The sequence below is a fragment of the Saimiri boliviensis genome, chromosome 2 (assembly GCF_048565385.1).
Source record: "Saimiri boliviensis isolate mSaiBol1 chromosome 2, mSaiBol1.pri, whole genome shotgun sequence".
NCBI classification, from domain to species: Eukaryota; Metazoa; Chordata; class Mammalia; order Primates; family Cebidae; genus Saimiri; species Saimiri boliviensis.
In genome coordinates, this window is record NC_133450.1 from 67639517 (window position 1) to 67661047 (window position 21531).

Genomic DNA, 21531 nt, shown 5'->3' on the forward strand with positions numbered 1-21531 from the left:
TTTAGAAAATGTCCTACAATGTGCATTTTATTCCATATCATTATACAATGTTTACATATAGTTATAACTCTCAAAAAATGTCCTTTACCAATTTTATGTAGTGTCTAAATCTTTCACTTTAACATGAAGAAACTGAAAAGAGTGGAAATCCACACTGATTATTATCCTATGGACTGTCATGAGCTGCACGTGTGCCAATCAGAAAGGAATGGAAGTCTCAGAAGAGCAGCGTGGCTTACAGACCCTAGGCTTTCGTGAATTCAGGTATGCGGGATCCACAGTCTCATCTCGTAGTAAAACTCAGAACAAAATAAATTAGCGTTGGACAGAGTTTCTACATTGTACAATATTGAACAAAAGACCACAGGGGGACCTTTGTTGAAAGTAGCACCAATCCACACCTGATTGTGTTTCCAACATTAATCTTCCTGTTGACTCTATCATTGGCACTTTGAATGGAACTTTTTCTGCTTTAGTGAGGATTCCTATGCTGACTAAACATACTGTGTTGCTAAATTCTACAAAGTGTGGCAACATCAACCTGGGAGATGGCACATTTAAACCATTATCGCCCTGACATGGATTTGCCTTTTTGTGTGTGTTTTCCCCACCCCCTGACCTAGCTGGTATAATGTGGATGTTTCTGTGACAGTGGTAAAAGTAAATAAAAATGCATTTAAGGGGTAAGCAGTTGTTTAAAAACAAAACAAAAACGAAATGAAAGAATGTGGTCGCAGCTAAGGAGGTTTCACATGTTGTTTAACTCCAGTAAAGTCTGATCCAGCATCTGATGCATACTAAGGTTTTCTTCTTTGGCATGAGCCACTTTCTCTGTGGTGGGATTAGAAAATTAAGTTATGAATAGCTATGCTTTGGACACAATGGTGGTTTGTACATTTAGGCAAGCAAACATCAATCACAAACACAGGATGAGATGATTAGAACTAGGCATGCTTGTAAGACATTACTCATTTCTAGACACGAATCTAAGTCGGGGGGAGGATGTCTTTGACCCAAAGGAGCCATGGAACGGAGTCTCACAGAGCAGTCAGGTGCACCTCCACCAACAATTCACTATGAAGATAAAATGCACATGGGGTTTGGTGAAGGTTCACTGACTGTGCCATGGGAACAGGGAGAGGTAAAAACCAAATACAGCTGCAGCACTGCTATTCAAACTGGAGAAGTTACTAACAGCAGACATTTCCGAGGTACAGGCAGTTAAAAGTGGGAGTTGTGCAGTAACACAAACTCACAAAAACAAAGATGACATAAATAAGTTTTCTAAGAACTTTTAAAATGATGTATTTCTGTTGCTCATAAAAAAAAAAAAACCAGTATGTTTCATGCACACTTCATTAGGACATTCTTTTATTATTTTTATAATGTTCTATTTATTATTAGCATGACATTCTCCCCAGACTCCAACAGCACCATTAGACTGAATAAAGCCTACCTTTCAGACAACCAGGGCTTCTGGCATGAGTTCCTGTTTTCAAAAGCTATTTTGCCCAAGCATAGGTACATTTAATCATATTTCAGACACTATACCAGATATTTATGTTAGGAATATGAATATGTAATAGGAATATACACACATGCACACACATATATATATATACTTAAAGCAGGACTCGTGGCTGTCAGTGGGAAAAAGAAAATTTGCGGGGGGGCGGGGCGGGGGTCCTCATTATCAGTTCAAACAAAAGGACTTGCTATTTCAAAGAGGAGTGCTGAATTGATGTAAGTATTTTACCATAAAAGCTCTTTTGTGATTAAAGAGAATGTAATTATTCCAGCCATATAGAGGAAAATGCAGGCAAGGCCAGACTTTCAGTCAGTTCCTTGCATTTGCATTTCTGCAGAAAGAAACGGTTTTCAACTCTATTAGTTGAAGGTAGGACAGTCTTAGATTTTCTGCACGTGGGCTCCACTCCTAGAATTCAGCCCAAGTTTTTTCACTCTTAAGTTTAATCCTCATTCAGGGCCAGCTTTAGTTCATTAGTGAGGCGGCGGTTTTGCTCAAGTTGCTGGTAGAGTTGATCTGTACAGTCAGCAAGCAGGTTAGCAGAAAAGAGGCAGAAGGAAGAAAGGTTAGCAGACTCAGTGAGAGGCAGTTAATAGAGAACACAGAGACCTCAAGCAGGACAGCACCTGGTCATTTGCTGAGCAGTTTACTCTTACCCCATAGTCACCTGTCCTGTATCGAGGAAGGGTAGACCCTACAAAGCTTTGTAGACTTAGGGTCAGAATTTCGCTCTTGGTGGGGAAAGAGGGGAGGGGCAGCAACAGGAGGAGGAAGAAAGTGAATGTTCCTCTTATACCGCACTAAACCACTTTGTGAGCTGAGCCATATATAGTTTCTGACAATAGGTTTGGGAATGGAGGCCTGGCTGGAGGCGAGCCAGCATGACATCGACCCCTTACTAGGGCTCAGTGTTGAACTCAGCTGAAACCTCGACCTGCCCAGTGCAACCCACCTCTTCCAGGACCCCTTTCCTCTTGTTCCCAGGGCAGGCTTTCCTCTCAGGTAGTACCAACTGGGGGTTACTGCTTTTGCTGCACTTAAAATATTTTGAAATTCGGAATTAAGTACCTGTCCTTCCCCCAGTCACCAAAACACAGGGTCCACATTCTGACTCTCATCTAGCTTTGACAGTGGTATCCATTCAAATAGCAAAAGAACAAGCACTTGTCTCCACTCAACACTGATTTAGAATTTACCTGTTTGCTTCTTGAAGATGATGACATTCATGTGGCTAAAATGAACAAAGCTTGGAACACCTACATGAAGATCAGCGTGATACACGTTTTACACACTGACACGCGATCTGCTCACAGGGCAAGGAAACCAACTACAGGAGTCCGTCTGTATCTGACGATCCAGGGGACACCTAAGCTGACAAACAAGAGCCCGGTATGCACCGGGAACAGCCGGAGGATGCATGGTGGCTTTGAATGATGGTGACAACTTGGATCTAGAAATATGATCTTGAAAAGCTAACAACCCTACTCCTGGGGAAAATGTGCCTGCAGCCCCCAGGTCTGTCAAGAGATTGAGCAGCTCTCACATTAACATTCTCATAAATGGTAGAAGATGGGAGGATGCTATGCTCTTTACGTTTTCTCACTTGGAATATCTGCGGCTCTGTCCTCTTTGCTCAGTTTCTGAATATGCAAAACCCCTGTCAAATGTCAGCTACCTCCTCCAGGGAGCTCCCAGTCAGAATGGTTCTCTCTTCCTTGTTAACTCCAAATGCACATGCCTATTGGTTCTGACTTGCTTCACTCCTCTCTCCCAGCACCAGCCAGCCAGCTCAAGAGCAAAGAACCTTTCCAGCCTGTCTCTCTACCACACCCCCACTTCTTCCCACGGTGTTTTGCATGTGACATATGCTTGGGGGTTGCAAGACATAGCCCCATTACTACATTTACACTATGGACATAGGGAACTGTCGCCATGGGTAGGGAGCGTGTCTGAGTTTGCTGGGCCCAAATGTTTGGCCAGGCTAGAATGGAAGAATTTTGGAGAAGCTGTGGAGAATCCAGAGGCTCAGTGTGAATTCAGCAGGAAGGACGGTGGTCCCTCCCACAGCCTCCTCTGGACCTGCTCTCCTTCAGCTGCTGTGGAGCTGGTGTGCATGGGTGGCCCAAAGGCAGGGACAAGACATGCTCTTATCCTTGGAAGTGTTCTCCCCTCCCATTCTATGGAGACCCCCAGCTGCCTGAAGCTTCAAGTGCCCAAAAACTCAGTGATGCTTTTGGATTGGCCCACTGGAGCAGCTGTGGCTATGGCCTGGCCCTTTGAACCAGAAGCCTGGGCTCCAACAATTTCCTGATAAACCTGACTAGCTGTTTTCCTCTTGCATATGCACACCCTGGGCTACTCCCGACCTGCCCTTCTGATCCAATAGTGCCTACTTCCCCTTGTAGAGTGTACTTATAGAAAGTGTGAAAGTCTCTGGAAGGGTTTCCAAAAAACAGATGTGCGTCTAGAACTATATGAACATCTGCTCAGCAGAACTTTCACACTTGGCATTTTGTCTACGTCAGGAAGCAGGATTTGATCAGAGAAGGGTACACTTCTCTTATTCTGAATTTAAAAAAGAACAAGGAAGGAGTCATAGTCAGAAGCAGGCCCAAGGAGCCTTAAGAAAAGAAAAACATGAAATTATAGAAGTCTTTATACACTCAAGGGAGAGACATTGTCCAGATTCTAAATTTAAAAGTTCATCATATGACTAAAATACTTTAATTCACAGCTTTTTTTTTTTAAAGTATTTCCTCTCTGCTTTGAAGTCTCTGTAGAGTGAGAATGACATTATCTTCAGAGTTTGTCCAATTTATTTGAGTATGGTGGTATATGGGCTAAAAAACTATATACAAAACATGCAGATCATCCATGTTAAAAAAAAGAAAACCAGGAGAACTATGAAGTCAGATTGTCGAGGAAGGAGAAATGTTGGGAATTAGACACTAAAGTCCCTATTAGTTAAAGTTCTAATTTTTGCAATGTAGTTTTTTTTTTTTTTTTTTTTTTTAATCACTTAATTGCTGTTAACCAAAACAGAAGCCCAAATGAAATACAATTGTTGGGGGAAAAAAAGAAACTTTCATTGCTATATTTTAAAAATGACCACAAATAAAAACATAGCCATTGAACACAAAGATTATGTACAATCCCTCCCAAAGAATATGTGCTGAAGAGCACAAAACAAATCACGACTGAACAGAGTAATCATGTTTAGAAAACCTAAGGTGTCATTTTCATGGTCAAAATAAAGGTAGCTGAGTAATAAATATACTTCGAAAAAGCCTGAACTCTTCTTTGTGCTATAAAAGGATCGACAATAACCAAAACTTACATTGTTTGAATCCAAGTTCTTTTTCACCCTTTTCGGTGTATAACTTCCTAGTAACGGGATAGCTATGGAACCATTCATTATGAGCCTTTCATCAGTCAGCTATGTCCTCCCAAGCAGGGCCACTGAAGTATCAACACAGAGGGGTCACTACATCCCAAGCTAAACCTCCAGCAAAGGAAGACACTGATCAAGACAGAACTTACAACTCTCAATAAGCAGCGTCCCCTGTGTGACCCAGACTGCATACCAGAGCCATCACAATCCCCACAAAACCCCAGAGATGTCCAGACCTCACTCTAACCTTTGAAGGGGTGCAGGTCTGGGCATTTTTTTAAAGTTCAACAAGGAACTACTGTGCTTTAGAAGCTTCTGATACAATTCTGTATAGTGTTCAGAATTTAAAAGAAAGCAGCAGCCAAAAACTAACCCTATGTGTGAAGCAGCTCTGTAGTTTTATTCAATGTTGAAACTAAAATGTCAATAAATAAGAAGTAAAAAGAATAGCAAACAGAAATAGCTTACACAGTGTTTATTTGACACTGAAATGATGAGCTTCTGTACAACAGAAAGCACAGTGTGTGCCTGGCTCTAAGGCAGGATGCTAAGAGACAGAACCAGGGTCAGCTGGAGAACAGACAAATGCAGAGCTCAGAGAGGTGGTACATCCAGCTCGACGAGGGAGTCTTGGGAGAAGTGAAGCAAAGAAACTTATCTGCGTGAAGATAAAAAGGTGGGAGAAAAAGGAAAAAAGTGGTACAATGGGAAAAAAAAAAATAAAACAAACCAATAGATGAGAGCACTTGAAACACAGACAAGAAGCAGTCATGCAAAACCCACTGCCAGCCACACCATCAGTAGGACTGCTGTCTTCTCACCTGAGGCCATCACAGGCTGCCTTTGGGCAAAGGTCCATTTTAAGAAGACCCATGAACAGGATTTAAAAACAAATTTTATGCTACACTCATCTTTTGGAATATTTAATCATACTAGATGCAAAAAGTGTTTCCCAAAGAATCACCATGTTTTAGCACTGGAAAAGACCTTAGAGACAAATGATCTGATCCACCCCCTCAATTACAAATGGGGGATGAGAAGACAGACTTTTCTCTGGTTTCCATGGCAACAGTCATGTCTCTAGGGGCTTTTTTCTTGAGTGTGGGGATTCTATAACCTCTAAGGCAGCAGGCACATGCCACACTCTTCAAGTTACCATTTTTTTTTTTTTTTTTGCATAGGTAAATGAATGACAGGTGGGTTTGGAAAATGACATTTCCAGCTTCAATGGAATTTAGGGTGATATTAGAATGAAGAACTCTGAAATATTACAGATTAGAATTTAGTAGAAAAAGTTTAATGTTTAAGTTTGGTTAGTAATATGTAAATTAGTTGTATCTATTCAAGGTTCTTCTCTTGATAATAGGATTACCTACTCCAACTCTTACTGCCTAACAGTAAAATCTGGGCCATTAACTCCTAAGCTCACATTGTACAATCTGTGTTCCATTTCCCATTTCTTTGACACAGGTTATGGTAAATATTCATTTTAATTCCTGGTTATGGTAAATATTCATTTTAATTCCTTTCATTAAAAAAAATTAAAGGCTTTGTTATTCAGCAGAGGGTTCCTTTTACTCTAGAATTCGTAAAAATAAAAGAGAGGATCTTTTATAGAACTATCCTTCAATTTATATTTACTTGATGAAAATGATTATGTTGTACTTAGTTGAATCTCAGGAAACAAATTTTTGACATTTCTTGAGAATTTTCTGTACAACAGCATGGCCATCTAGTTTTACTTGAGTTTAATTTCCCAAAAGGATAGTGCTCAAGGTCACTCATACTAGTTCATTGCTCTCATTTAGCATTTACAAAATAAAAGGAATCTGAAAGGAAAATGGTTTGTATAGACACACTTAATCTAGTTGGCCTTCGTATTAGTAGAAAGTGAAAAAACAATGACTATTCTAAGTTATGACAAAAAGGGTGAACACAGGAGTGCAAAGATCAAGAGTGCAGAGATCAAGAAGCAAGGAAGGGATGGTGGTGCGTTTATTACATTAGCATGAGGGCATGGGTGCAAGCAGGCAGAGTGGATGAACGTTTACATGGAAGTCATATCGTTGAGAGCGTGGTCCAGCTCCTCGCTGATGGCTTTGTACTTCAGTTTCTGAGCGTACAGCTCGTCTATGACCAGGAAGTGGAAGGCAGAGGTGCAAGAACATGAAGAGTGATCAAGAGATGGAGGGTAAGTGAGGGTGGTGCGCGCACCATCCCAACACAGCAGCAAGAAAAAGGCAATGCATTGAAGGGGTTGGTGCCGCAGCAGGTGGCCAATGCAGGAGGCGTGCGTTTTGTTTTAAATAAATTGAAACAAAAACAAAGAGAACAAAACCCATTAGAAAATAAAATGAGAAAGACTCATTACGAAAATCATAGCAAACATGGTAGGTCTACCAGTAAACCATGTTAAATTCTACATGAAACCACAGAAGGCTGTCTCCTGGTCAATGGGGCAGGGGCTAATGAAACATTTTTCTTTTGCAGAGCTATATTTTAATTACACTGGAGTAGTCAGCCACCTGTAGCTATAAACAATGGGGAAAAAACCCAAGGGCAGTGTGCTGGAAGAACAATTTGCAACTACAGCCTGTAGTCCTTATCTGGCTCCACCTTCAAACCACTGACTTCCTGACCACACCAGACCACTGGGATAGCGATTTCTTAGTGTCATTTAAGCTACTCCTGTGGTCTTCCCATTCCAGCTGCCTATTACTGGTCCAGGAGGCTTGAAAAACAAAGAGCGCCACACTTTATATGGCAAGTCTGCAATTGAGTTTTTGTAATTATGCAGGTTTCCTACTTTGCAGCACTTTGGCAGATCATTTTGCAACCATTCGTCATTCTCTCTTCTCTACTATTTTGGTTATTATCTGCGCCAAACACTAGTTCCTTCTCTAATCCCTTCTGTCTGTGATGTATATGTTTGTCTTTTTTTTTTTTACAGTAACCCTTCACAAGCTTCAAAGCTCAACAGTTAGGATATCCGTGAGACAGAGTGGTTATTACTAATATAAAACCTAAATGCCTTAGGAGAGAAATGCTTAACTATATTTTCTGCTCCTCCTTCAGGATCTAAAGTACTTTGCTAAGATAATATATGACTTTAAAAAAAAAACAACCCAAATCCTTACTTTGAATTCATACTTGGAAGAAGATGGATTCTTCTAAAAACAAGTCCATATCCTTCCCAATTTAATTAGGAAATAACACTAAAGTTTGAAACTATACTAGAGTCATTCTCACCTATAAGCACCTCACTCAGTGAAAAATAAACCTGCCACACTTCTGATGAGCATGAAGTTAAGCTAGATGGTGTCTGCCACTATGGCTGGTGGCTAACTAGTCACCTCTTGAGCAGAAGACTCAGGTTTATGAGTTTAAAAGCCACAGAGGAAAACCCCAGAGGACAGACAGAAAGAATGTGCAAGTGCAAAGGAGTCTATCAAGGTAGATGGAAAATTTGAATTGGACAATCTGCCAGATCAGTATTCAATCATAAGGAGTAAACGAAAAACAGTACTTAAGGAGTAAACAAAAAACAGTACTTAAGATCTTACCTTCTAAGTCATCAATGCTTTTCTCCAATTTAGTTACTGACCTCTCCGCAAACTCAGCCCGAGTCTCAGCCTGTAATGATTTATTTGAGTCAAACTTGGGAAGTTTTATGTTTTCCTTAGCTACAAACATAGGAAAAACTAGAGGATGAAAATGAAGCACATCGCCCATAAAATGGATCTGAGACTACTCGTCAGTTTCAGTCATTAACGTGAGAAATGGCAACTAGTACGGCACATAAACTCCAAGGCGACCTTTGAATATTCCTGACTTGGATCATTGGACCTTTAAAATGAAAAGGCGCTGACTGGTTCCATGAAAACAAACTAATTTAAAATCCAGTTGGCTTTATCCACAACTCTCACATTACCTCCTTCAGCTTGTCGGAAAGGACCTTGATCTCTTCCTCATATTTGTCTTCCTTCTGCGAGTACTGTAATTAGAAAGAGCATTCCAGATGTCAGGCTGCCGCTCACTCTACTCATGCCTTCTCATGCAAAGAACTCGCCAGCCCAGCCAACAGATGTTAAGGATGTCTTAGGAGGTAATGGAACCTCTGATATCAAATGGCACACTGCAATACATTCTCTGCTTTCTTGCCTATTGTTTTACATGGGATAACAAGATAACTTATCCACTTGGCACTTGGTTTAAATTAAATTGATGACTCACAGCCCTAACATAAAATAAATTCTCTAGTTAAAAAAAAAAGAATTTGTTATCTAGTAACTCTCCAAAAATCACCTCATAATATTGTCATTTACTAAAATGTCTATGTACTGTTGCTTTCACCGGCAGGACCTCTTTTGAGCAGCACTTAAAAGATGCCTTTCCCCGACACCATGCTCCTGGCCTACCTTCTCAGCCTGAGCCTCCAGTGACTTCAAGTTGTTCGTCACAGTTTTCAATTCTTCTTCAAGCTCGGCACATTTGCTAATGTTTTCGATCAGAGGCAGAAAGGGTGGGAGACAAGCCAAAGGAAGGAGGAGAGAAAAAGGAGAGGGATGGGAAAAAATGAAAACCAAGTCCTAGAGACGGAGGACTGCCTTAAAGTAGCCAAATCATCAGGTATTAAAATGTTTACTTTTGCCAGGAACACTGTCCTCCAACCTTGCAATAGCAGAAGGCAGGGTGACAAAAATCCAACAACTTTGAAGTGCAATAATTTGGCTCCTTTTTTGGCTGCCCAAAGAGCATTTATGAAGGGAAAACAAAGGAGCTCAAAGGACCAAGGGAAAGCACTTAAAGCAAGATATAAATAGCAGAGGGTGAAGTGAAGGTGCAGTCGTTATACCAAACGAATCAGTAGGCATTGGAAGCTGAAAGACGTCTGGGTTGCAGTTAAACCTAAAAACCACACATGAGCCATCAGTACCTTATCCTCTGCAGCCATTAATGCTTTCAAGGTCTGATCCATTATTCTTAATTGTTCTTCCAGCTGTCGGACTTGGCTGTTAGTGGACACAGGAAATGCACAAGGCCATTCACAAAATCAGTGTGCAGGTAAGGCATGCAGTGATACACGCATTCATACATAGACACCCCAAACGAGTCCTCCATGTTCCATACTCGTGGCTCATCCACATCAAATGAGTACAAAAGGAGCCCGGAGCTGAAACAGGTAATGTGCAGCTGCCAGAAGGTCATGCTGTTTAGTCACTGCTCTGTAGCACCCCATTCGTGGCCTCCTGGTGCCGGGCCCGCTTACCCTTCTGAGAGCTCAGCCCGCTCCTCTGCACGCTCCAGGTCGCTCTCAATGATGACGAGCTTACGGGCCACCTGCAGCAGGAAAACACAGAACACACACACCATGGGTCTTGCAAGCTTAATATAGGAGGGCATAGGGGTAGGGATCAGATCCCATCACTCCCTAAGGGTTTTGTCTACAAACAATATGATTCTCTTTCTGGTAGACCAGAGAGAAGCAAGTCTCCATTAGGAGTGCCAGCAGAGGAGATCAGAGGCTTCTGCTCTGACTCAAGAGTGGTCAGTTGTGATTAAGCAGTCTCCGTTGGAAGTGTGACCCAGGTGAGACGGCAGCCAGACCAGAAGTGGAAGGAGGGAGAAAATGCAAATTCACAATCTCAAAAACAGCAGTAGGATGAGACATGATGCATTTTATACTGAAAAGGTAGGAGCTGCCAGGAAAACAAAATAAACCTAAGGCCTCCATTGACCTGGTGGCTGATCTGTCCATCTACCTCCTTACTGCAGAGGACGAATACAAGAGACACTAACATGAGACCAGTTGGTGAGACAACTGACAAAGTCAAGTTTGTATTTAATGGAAGAAACAGAAAGAGGAAGAGAGGCTCTGAAGCAGATCCAAACTAGTGAGCATAGTGTAATCTGAAAGTAATGATAATAAAAAGGAGGGGCAATACTGTCTCAGGATAGCCACAACATGATCCAATAAGGAAAAAACAAAAACCTTAATAATCATATTGCCTCTCTTATCACAGGAGGTTGTTTTCATGGGGACATGACCAGGAGCAAATTCAGCAGAAAACCTGTGTTGATAATAGTTTTTTTTTTTTTTTTTAACCACCCTTGAGGAGAGAGGCCTCCATGAATCCACTGAGCAACTGTCTGTGGTCTCTAGGCTGCCCAATCTGGATGTGCTAAGTGAATCTGGAAAGAAATGACTGGCACCATGATAGCATGAGAGCCTCCTTTCACAAGACACAGGGCCCAACTCTCCCTTCTGGCCAAAGATCTTTTGTCTTGGTCTTTGTGGCTGGGGGAGAGGAGTTCTGGTCCTTCTTCTCATTGCTACTGATCAGCTTCATGATAATGCCTGGGATCCCCTAGCAGGATCAAAATTACAACCGTTTTCTTTTTTCTTTTTTTTTTTTTAGACGGAGTTTCGCTCTTGTTACCCAGGCTGGAGTGCAATGGTGCGGTCTTGGCTCACCACAACCTCCGCCTCCTGGGCTCAGGCAATTCTCCTGCCTCAGCCTCCTAAGTAGCTGGGATTATAGGCATGTGCCACCACGCCCAGCTAGTTTTTTGTATTTTTAGTAGAGACGGGGTTTCACCATGTTGACCAGGATGGTCTCGATCTCTCGACCTCGTGATCCACCCGCCTTGGCCTCCCAAAGTGCTGGGATTACAGGCTTGAGCCACCGTGCCCGGCTAGAACCGTTTTCTAGAGACAAAGGAACTTTGCTTCTCGAAACCACCCATTTATTCCAGCAAAGCAGATGGCCTCACTCAGGAATCAAGCTTGTGCTCTGCTCCCTGGCCTCCTGTAGGCCACTGCTGAGAGTCCACAAGGCTTTGGGCCCTCGGATCTGACCTCTTCATATTTGCGGTCGGCATCTTCAGCAATGTGCTTGGCCTCTTTCAGTTGGATCTCCTGAATTTCCATTTTTTCTTCATCCTTTTGGGCTCGACTTTCAATGACTTTCATGCCTCTGAAAAGAAAGACAGCAGAAAATCCAAGATTTAGAGCTGAACTCTCCAAATGCACACTGCACTGCTGTGGCCTGTGAGTCTTAGTGTAAGTGGTAGACCAAAATAGAGCACAGAGCTACTTTTATTTTCCAAACCAGGAAACAACACTTTCCAGAGCTAAAGGTAGAAAAAAGAGACACATTTCTCTCTGTTCACTGTGAAGGAACACTTCGTGCACTGATGAAACTATCAGGCATCTAACATTAGATGAAAAGTACCATGTCAGGATCCTGTTTGAATCTTGGCGGCATGAAACTGGAAAAGCCAATACGTTAAATCGATGAGATTTCTTTCCTTTCCTGTGGGAAGCCTCAGCTTGCACATGAACCAAAGCTAGAGTTAAATCAAATTTATCTTTATTTACCTCTTTCTACAAAGAATCCTCTTACTCTGCCAACCATAAGCAAAAATATTAGACTGGCTTACAAAAAAACTGCTGGTATTTGACTATTTCAGACCAGTAATAACAGCAATTTCCTATAATTCAACTGAATGCTTCAGGTTAAGTTTTACCTGTAACGGAACCCTTTCATGACAGCAATGCTGGGAGACAGGCCTGACATCGTCATCTATACTGAGTGTATTAGGGTCCTATGGCATGGTATATATTAGGGTTCTATGGCATGATGTTATGTTTCAGAAAAATACTAACCTATGATATTTTATAGCTATATGGAATAATGAGTCATGTTAAAATGGAATTCATTTATCACAATTTAAGTAGGCAGTATAAGTAAACCACTATTTTATTATCATTTTTTTGAGGCAGAGTCTCACTCTGTCACCCAGGTTAGAGTGCAATGGCGTGATCTTGGCTTGCTGCAACCTCCACCTCCCGGGTTCAAGCGATTCTCCTGCCTCAGCCTCTCGAGCAGCTGGGATTACAGGTATGCGCCACCACACCTGGCTAATTTTTGTATTTTTAGTAGATTTAGGGGTTTTGCTATGTTGTCCAGGCTGGTCTCGAACTCCTGGCCTCAAGTGATCTGCCCGCCTCAGCCTCCTAAAGTGCTGGGATTATAGGCATGAGTCCATTCTCTTTTGATGAAGCACTGGAATATAGTTGAGGAGATCTGGGTTGGAGTCTTGGCTTAGCCACAAATACGCTGTGAGCCTCGGTGTGACTCGTTATCACTCTAAGCCCTAGTTTACTCATTTGTAGAACGAAGGGACTAAACGATCCCCAAGTTCCCTTTGCTCTAAAGTCTGACATTACCAGCCTGCCTTTAAGGCGTACTGCACTAACAAGTATACTTCAGAAAGAAGTCAGCCACAAAACCGCTCTTATGTGTACACTGTAAGAGATGATTAGTCATCTTAAAGAAATGCTTGGTTAGCGAAGAAACACTAAGCAGCAGTGAATAATGGCCTAAAAACTTGGCTAAAAAATCTTCTTTAATCCTAAAGTATGAAATCACTATTTATACCTGATACCTGGTGGCAGGGTCACTTCAAAGATGGCGAAATGAACAAGGTGACTGACTGCTTTCACTTGCCCGGGTCACAGCACAGACAGATACATGTTCAGTGTTCTGAGCCCCTTCATGCTATACCATCCCTCAAGCAGCAGAATGCTCTCTTACCTCATGGAGTCTCTCTTGAAGTACTTCTATGCAATATGGCAAATCATTAATTCCAACAGTTGGGCACAAGGGAAAATGCCTTCTAGACCACACAAGGTTGTCCTGGTCTATACGAACCATGCTTTCCTTTACTACCACAAAGCTGAATCTTGGAGTAGAGCCAGGTTACAGCGGAGGTGGGCTCAGAACACACAAGCATCTGACTACCTGTGTATTAAGACCAAGTCCAAGATATTTTACTTTTGCAGACCGTATTTCTGTTTTGTGTTTTTTCTTCTACCTATTTGTTAAGCTATTTGACAACTGACAGTCCATAGTTCCTTTCTCTAGGCCTAAGACTCCTTGGTATATTTTAAAATAAAGTTATACTTTAAAAAATGCAGAATTGCTTTGTGGTCTGTAAGAATGAAAGGGCCAACTTGTATCCCAAAGTTTCTCCTTTACATACCTGTTTCCCTCATTAGATGGTGAGCTCTGTAATGGCAGGAATAGGATCTTTTTCTTTTTTGTAACCTTAGGGCTTAGGACAGTGCTTTGCACGTTAGGTGTTTCACTAATGCTAAATGAACAAAACCAACTGAGTTATACCTGGGATCCATGGAGGAAATGATCCCACCACCAGGGGACTGAAAAATTCTTAAACCTCAAAGATCACAGGAGCCCTCCAGTTTATTCCACTAGGAAAGGCAGCTGCAAAAGATGGCTGATGAGGCATTCTCACCTCTCACTCTCATCTGCTGCCTTCTCAGCTTCCTCCAGCTTCTGCAAAGCTGTTGCCAGACGCTCCTGGGCACGATCCAACTCTTCCTCAACCAGCTGGATGCGTCTGTTCAGAGAAGCTACGTCGGCTTCAGCCTAGGTAGAGAGTGAAAAGCATTTCAGAGTTGGGGAGAAAATAAGGATTGTACCTTGAGGAAGTGGCTGGAACTGCAATGCTGATTTCAGACAGGAAGACTGTCTTGTGATGAGCTACCTTTAAGTGCATTACAAGCCTTAGTCAATTCTGGAGTTCTCAGATACATTTATACATTGATTTATATAGTGAACATCCATATTTATGTACATACGAATCTATACAAACAATACTCATCAGACAGATCATTAGCAAACGGTCTTTCACATGATTCCTTTCTTCCATAAATTTCAACACCCTGGCTTTACTTGCTTGTTAAACAAGAGCATCATCACAGCCACCTGACTCACTGGGGGCCTGAAGTGTGAACTGAGACAGGACTCACCCAGGCTCAGCCATGTAAGATGATAGCAGTACGGCCAGAAATCAGACTCAAGAGTTTCACTCAACATTCTTTTCTTCTAGCCACTTTATCAAAGGAACTAAAATAGTTTAAAATTCATTGGTTCTAAAATACACACCACATGAAGGCCCAACACAATCCAACGACCCCTTTTAGAATAACTGGCCTCACTGGAACACAGCCAAGACAAATTTCCCAAATGTTTTTGACGTAAGCCTATGAAATTCCTTAGAAGTCAAGGTTAATACAAGAAAAGGTTAATAAAAGAAAAGTTACACAAGTACTGTTTTTACTTAGTATCTATCTCAGGAATAAAATGTTTGTTTGAGAGGCAATGAGCTTTTCCTATCATAAGAAATTGTTGCTATGAGCCTCAGAACACTCGTAAGACTATGACATTCCATTATACACACTTGCACTGGTGGCTGTTTAAATACTGTGCATGGAAGTGGAAGATGGAATTTACTCATCAGGTACAGCACCCTCATCCACTTTGAATATATGCTCACCAAGGGGTAGTGGGGTTTTCAGAACACTGAGGTGTTTCTAGAAATTACAATAAACACTTAGGGACCCATGGTAATAGGATAACAAATTTCTCGACATACAGCCCTGTCTTCATCATTGAACTGTAAACTGCTCACATCCAGAGAACTCACAGTTCTCTGCATAGAGTATGGGCTAAGAGGAATAACACCAATCTAATTTCAATAAAAGCAATTTTCTTAGCTTATGGATCCACAATACAGAGTCAGAAATGCAAATGTAGTTAAAAGACTGAGGTCACAGCTTTTAATCAAAGGAATCTGAGGGCCTTCAGCTATGTGCTCATCCAGATTTCTAAGACTTTAAATGCCAAGTTTTATCTGGGAAGAGAGGTAAGTAGGGCATCTCCAACTACGGTGAAGGACTCTATAAAAATATGTAGGCTGGGCACGGTGGCTCACACTGTAATCCCAGCACTTTGGGAGGCCGACGTGGGAGGATCATGAGGTTAGGAGTTTGAGACCAGCCTGACGAACATGATGAAACTTTGTCTTTACTAAAAAATACAAAAAATTAGCTGGGCATGGTGGCATGTGCCTGTAATCCCAGTTACTCAGGAAGCTGAAGCAGGAGAATTGCTTGAACCCAGGAGGTGGAAGTTGCAGTGAGCCCATGATCGCGCCACTGCTCTCCAGCCTGGGCAACAGAATGAGACCAAAAAAAAAAAAAAAAAAAAAAAAAGCATGTAAATATACTTTCATCCTGACAAAAATGTAGTGATTGGTTGATGGAGGCAGGGAGCAGGGCAAATGTGAAATAAATCAGAAGAGGAACATTTACAACTGTACTGCCTACAAAGTAAATCATTATCAGTGCACAGCTGGTAACTGGGCCCAGCTAGGAATTACTGGCAGATGACAGTTGTTTTGGGGGTTATGAGTATATTGAAGGGTGAGGGTAATACGATAACAAATTTCTTAATTACAGGGAACTGTCTTTTAAAAACCATTAGGCATTTTATTATTATTATTACCGGAAGGATGTATGTATTAAGGATACACTTTTGGGTCATGTAAGATTTCTTCACTTTTCTATATTTCCATTTTCCAGTAAAATTCTATTCCTTTTGCAGGTGGGGGGGGGGGGGCTCAAAGCTGAAGCAAAAACAAAGGGCAAAAAACAAAGCAAAACCAAAAAAACCCCGAAATTTAACACCACACAAGAAACCAAGCACACAAACCAAAGCCCTACAACAGCAGAAAGCCTCTGCAGCGTGTCTAGGTTATGTACTCCAAAGTACTGTACACTTTCTTTTCTTTCCCCCTTTCTTCTATTTAACATGAAGGCAAATATCCTTGTTACAGAGGCTATGGCCTATGAGAGAAATGCCAGCAAGATTTTCAAAACCTTTTTGTAGCCACCAGGTTGTAAGTTCTCTGCTGTGCTTTAGATCTGGGCCTAAACCTCAAGGACTTTGTACTCACTGAAAGTCAACTGTTTATGCTCTGGGGAAAGAACTCTGAGTGACAGGTCTCTGTCCCCAGCTCCCCACACAACTGAGTCACCAGAAAGGAAGGAGACAGCACCTCATGTTCATTCCAGCCTTGCACATGAGATCTCCCTACCCAAAGGGCCCCCAGCAATCCATCTACATCTTCCCGCCGATCACCCCCACCCCCATTCTTTCCCTTAGCTCTTGGCACTGAGTTTACAGAATGCTATTGTCTAAAAGTCATCTCTGTGTTTCCCCAGGGGCATTCTGTAGAACCTCAGACTCCTGGACATCAGAGAATATATCCTACAGGAAGACCAGCCAGCAGGGCTTCACAGAGGGTGCCCCAGCAGCGACTGGGCATGGAGACCCACGTCGAGGTGCCAGTTTGTGATATGGAGGGAGGAATGGTAGCACATACACAGCAGACCTGAGGGTGGCTGCCCCTTCCTGAGGAGTCCCTGCAAATCCAAAAAATGGGGTCTCAATGTTTTAGCTGGAAGGATCCCGAGGTCAGCAGTTCCCACGAGTGGCTTAGTGTCAGAATCAACTCAGAGATGAATATTAAAAAAAAAAAAAAATCAAACTTCCAGGCCCTATCCCTAGACTCTAGGGCCTAGAGATTCTGATTCAGGAGATCAAAGGGGGAGGTCAGGAATCTGTACTAAAAATAAACAACCCCCTTCACTACCACCTGAAGAAGCTGGCCATTCTTCTAGCTCTTCACTAAAAAGAGGTGGCAGGAGGGAACTCTGACCCTGACCACTGAAGTATGCAGAGGCCATATAGCCATCAGTGGGAGACAGGATTAAAACCCACGTCACCAGGCTCCTGGTGTGCTGGCTCTTCACTCTTCACTTCTCCTGGCTTCCTGGAACATGGAAGCCTTGGAACTGGCAGTTCTCACTCCTGTGTGGTCTTTATCTCTCCTGACATCAGATTTAGATGTTCTCTGGGCCCCACCCCAACTCCCCAAGAAAGGCCTCAGGGACAGACCCTAACCAGGACTAGGAGAACAGCTGCTGTAATGCAAATCATCCACTAAAGTATTTATCACAATCTTTTCGAAATTTGACAGGATATAAAATTGAAAACTTCATAAAACAACGCTAATGGGTAATAGGAAGCTCACATAAGGACACGGAGCATTTACTCCCTGGCCCCGAATTCAATGCCTACTGCTCCAGAGGTTTCAGAGCAGGACAGGTAGAGGGGCTTCGAGGTTAAAGCCAGGACCTAGCAGTAGTATCTGAGGTCACCTATCTTTATGGGAAAACCCTGAACCCATGACAGGCTCTGCAGGCCCTAGTATACTGGTCTAATAGAATTTTTGTTTAATTCCTTAGAATTCACGATCTGTTTAATTTTATAATTCAATTAGGGCTACCTTCTCTTTCTTATTTTTACTTTTTATTCTGATTTATTATGTTGTATGCTCCAAAAGCTCCACACCTGTCATCTTCACTAGCTTTTATTTCTGGTATGTTTTTTCTAAGTTTTGAGGTTATTTAGATATTTTCTTTCTTCCTTTCTTTTTTTTTAAGATGGGGTTTCACCATGTTGGCCAGGCTGGTCTCGAACTCCTGACGTCTAGTGATCTGCCCACCTTGGCCTCCCAAAGTGCTGGGATTACAGGCATGAGCCACCATACCCAGCCTTATTTAGTTATTTTCTAAGATTCTTTTCATCACAGCACCTGGGAGGGTCTTAAGAACCTGCTCTTGCCTCTGCCTTTGAGCCCACAGACACATGACCATCTGTTACTTAAAAGCAGATATAAATAACAAGGCATTTGGGGGAGGGTCAAGACCCCAGAGGCAAATTATTTCCAGGCATGTAAATCACTCTTAGTGTACTGAGTTAGCTTTCTTCTTTTTTTTGTTTTTGAGGTGGAGTCTTGCTTGCTCTGTCACCCAGGCTGGAGTGCAGTGGCGTGACCTCGGCTTACTGCAACCTCTGCCTCCTGGGGTTCAAACAATTCTGCCTCAGCCTCCCGAGTAGCTGGGCTTACAGGCATGTGCCCCACCTGGCTAATTTTTGTATTTTTAGTAGAGATGGGGTTTTGCCATGTTGGCCAGGCTGGTTTCTAACTGCTGACCTCAGGTGATCCACGCCCCTCTGCATCCCAAAGTGTTGGGATTTACAGGCGTGAGCCACCGTGCCCGGCCAAGTTAGCTTTCTTCTAACAGCAGCACACGTGCCGACTGCCAGTGAAGTCAGCTTCACTTCCGATGCCAGTTTCTTTTATTTCAAAAGTGCTATTGTGTTCTAACATGTAATGAACTACTCAAAAAAGAGACTGCTGTATTAGTAAAGGCTACTTCCTGCAAATCTGTTTTTAAATACTTCCGCTGCTCTGTACTTGAGGTGCCTTATAATGCATAGGCTTCTCCTCCAAGGTAACAGCTAAGGGCATGCACCCCATTCCCCCACCCCCCACATGGTACTATATGGAAATCAAGGGCCTCCCCACCCCAACATAGTAAAATATTACTCAAAATCAGATTTGAAAAAAAAAAAAACCACACAACTTTTATAAAGCCTAGATTTTCATGAAATCCAGATGTTTTAGCCAATACAACAACAGAAAATTTAAAATGGCAGTGACTTTTACTTTTTAAAAACGTATTCCAGTTAAGGCTATTAAGAAAAAATACTGGTGGGAGAATATTATATTCTAGAAATCAATCCTCTGGAATATGTTTCCAAAGTCCTGCCTGAACCAGAGTGGAACTTGGGACGAACAAAAGTCAGATCTTTTTATTTCATGCAAACTGTAGTTATACGAAGGTTTCAACCAACTTGCTGTGTAAGACCAAGTGACCACAGCCAAGCTAAACTTCTGCCCTTATATGGTAAAGAAAGGGGGAAAAAAAAAACACTGATGACATTAAGGGGCACTCCCATGGATAACAGATAAACACAACCTCCTCTGGGTGTGCCAAAGCCCATAATTTATGAGGCATATTTGTATAATGAGGGAGAAGAGACATGAACAAGGCATTGTAGTGCCTCTGCCTTGCCTACATGTAAAAGCGGAAATTGAGAGTATACATTCCACTTACAGCCTCTCCGGGAGTGCCAATGCAAGCACAAAATGCACCCTCGATTTTCCTATCCCGGAAATATTTACCAAGTCTGAAGAGGGAAAGTGCTGGAAATTTTCATAAATTGGAAATTTTCATAAATCCCATGATTTATTCACATTACCAATTAAGAACCTTCTGGCTACTACTCCCTGTCTCCTTGTTTGCTGGCTATTACTAAGAAAGGAAGAAAGAAATCAGCTTCTTCTTGCTTTAAAAAAAAAAAAAAACATAATGACAAAAAGCAAACAAAACCCTAGTGGGTCACAAGACCTAGAGTCAGTCATGTAAAGCAAAGTAGCCTCATTCCAACATTTTGAAGGATCCACACACCTTGGAAACATAAACTAGGAGGAAATAAGGGATGCTTTTTCCAAGGTAAGGGCTGGTTTAATAGGGGCTATTAACTACAGTCTGAACCTCTGAGTATTTGAGTTTAGGCCAACTCTGTGGTCAAGTATTTTTTAGAGTTGCTCATGGTTTTGTCACTAAACCTTTATCTTTGCTGCCAAAAGAAGCTGTTGCTGCTAGCTGAACTCACAGCCCAAGCTACATCTAACTACCTGAGTTAGCTACGTTTAAGTTCCAGTTTCAGAAGTTGGGAACAACTCACAGCCTGAAGGTCTCTCTTCAATAGTCTCTGACCCAGTACTCAAGTTGTTGTTTTAAAAGGTTCTGTGTTCAATCACCCAGGTAAACCATTTTCAAAAATTACTTGAGAAAACGTAAACTACTTAAGCCACTTCTGATACAAAGCCGTGAAGAGAATGAAAGCATTATCTTTAGCCAACTGGCACAGGAAGAGTTGTTATAAAAACGATGCCCAAAAGAGAAGGTAAGAATAAAAGTAATAACATGCCCTTCATAAAATTTATCTTTTGTGTCTAACATCAATCACCAGGCCAGGAGTCAATACAAGGCTCTCCTGCATAGAGTCACACATTCTCTTTCTTAGCAGGGTAAAGAGGCTTCAGACTTCTAGTAATACCACTTCAACCCACCAAACATTTTTCTGGTCTGTCCACTTCCTCGTCATTCAAATCCCCACCTTAACAAATGTTGATTAAAAGCAGTAAATGAACTGTTTTATGATGTCATGAATGAGCAAGGCATCTTTAAGTCCCCTTGCTGGGTGGGGAACTGGTGAAGGAGCACTGTGCTGCCAGGGCTGTGCAATTTTAATAACAGTGGACATGGGCTGGGCGCTGTGGCTCACACCTGTGATCGCAGCACTTTGGGAGGCTGAGGAGGGCAGATAACCTGAGGTCAGGAGTTCAAGACCAGCCTGGCCAACATGGTGAAACCCGGTATCTACTTAAAAAACAAAATTAGCTGGGCATGCTGGTGCCCGCCCATAATCCCAGCTACACGGTAGGCTGAGGCGGGACAATTGCTTGAACCTGAGAGACAGAGGCTGCAGTAAGCCAAAATCGTGCCATTGCATTCCAGCCTGGGTGACAGAGTGAGACTCCATCTCAATAATAATAATAAAATAACAGCGGACTGTTAATAAATAATCATAAAATAACACAGGACTTACCCTGCTGTGCCAAGCACCACTGTATTGTCTTTACATGTAACTCCTTTAACCAACAGGTAGATGCTGTTACTATCCACACTTTACACTGAGGGAACTGAAAACAGAGGTTAAGTAACTTGCCCATAGCTAGTAAGTAGTGGAGCCAGGATTCA

The 21531-nt window shown here is 42.2% G+C and overlaps 1 protein-coding gene across 26 annotated transcripts in view; it reads right to left on the bottom strand.

Annotated features, from left to right (window-relative positions):
- TPM1 (tropomyosin 1) overlaps nt 1-21531 on the bottom strand; it is a 28043-nt gene continuing 6512 nt past the window's right edge. For 4 of the 26 annotated variants that reach the window (XM_003939886.4, XM_003939888.4, XM_003939883.4 and 1 more), the window contains 7 exons: nt 14241-14374; nt 11779-11896; nt 10189-10259; nt 9338-9413; nt 8851-8913; nt 8483-8552; nt 1-831 (listed from right to left, as the gene is read on the bottom strand). In XM_003939886.4, the coding sequence (XP_003939935.1) occupies nt 749-831; nt 8483-8552; nt 8851-8913; nt 9338-9413; nt 10189-10259; nt 11779-11896; nt 14241-14374 (615 nt within the window). In that variant the 3' untranslated portion in view covers nt 1-748. Of the gene's footprint in view, nt 2045-5379; nt 5578-6966; nt 7050-8482; nt 8553-8850; nt 8914-9337; nt 9414-9855; nt 9932-10188; nt 10260-11778; nt 11897-14240; nt 14375-21531 lie in introns of those variants that run through there. The other 22 variants (XM_074393516.1, XM_010350594.3, XM_010350597.3 and 19 more) reach the window with 10 other exon arrangements.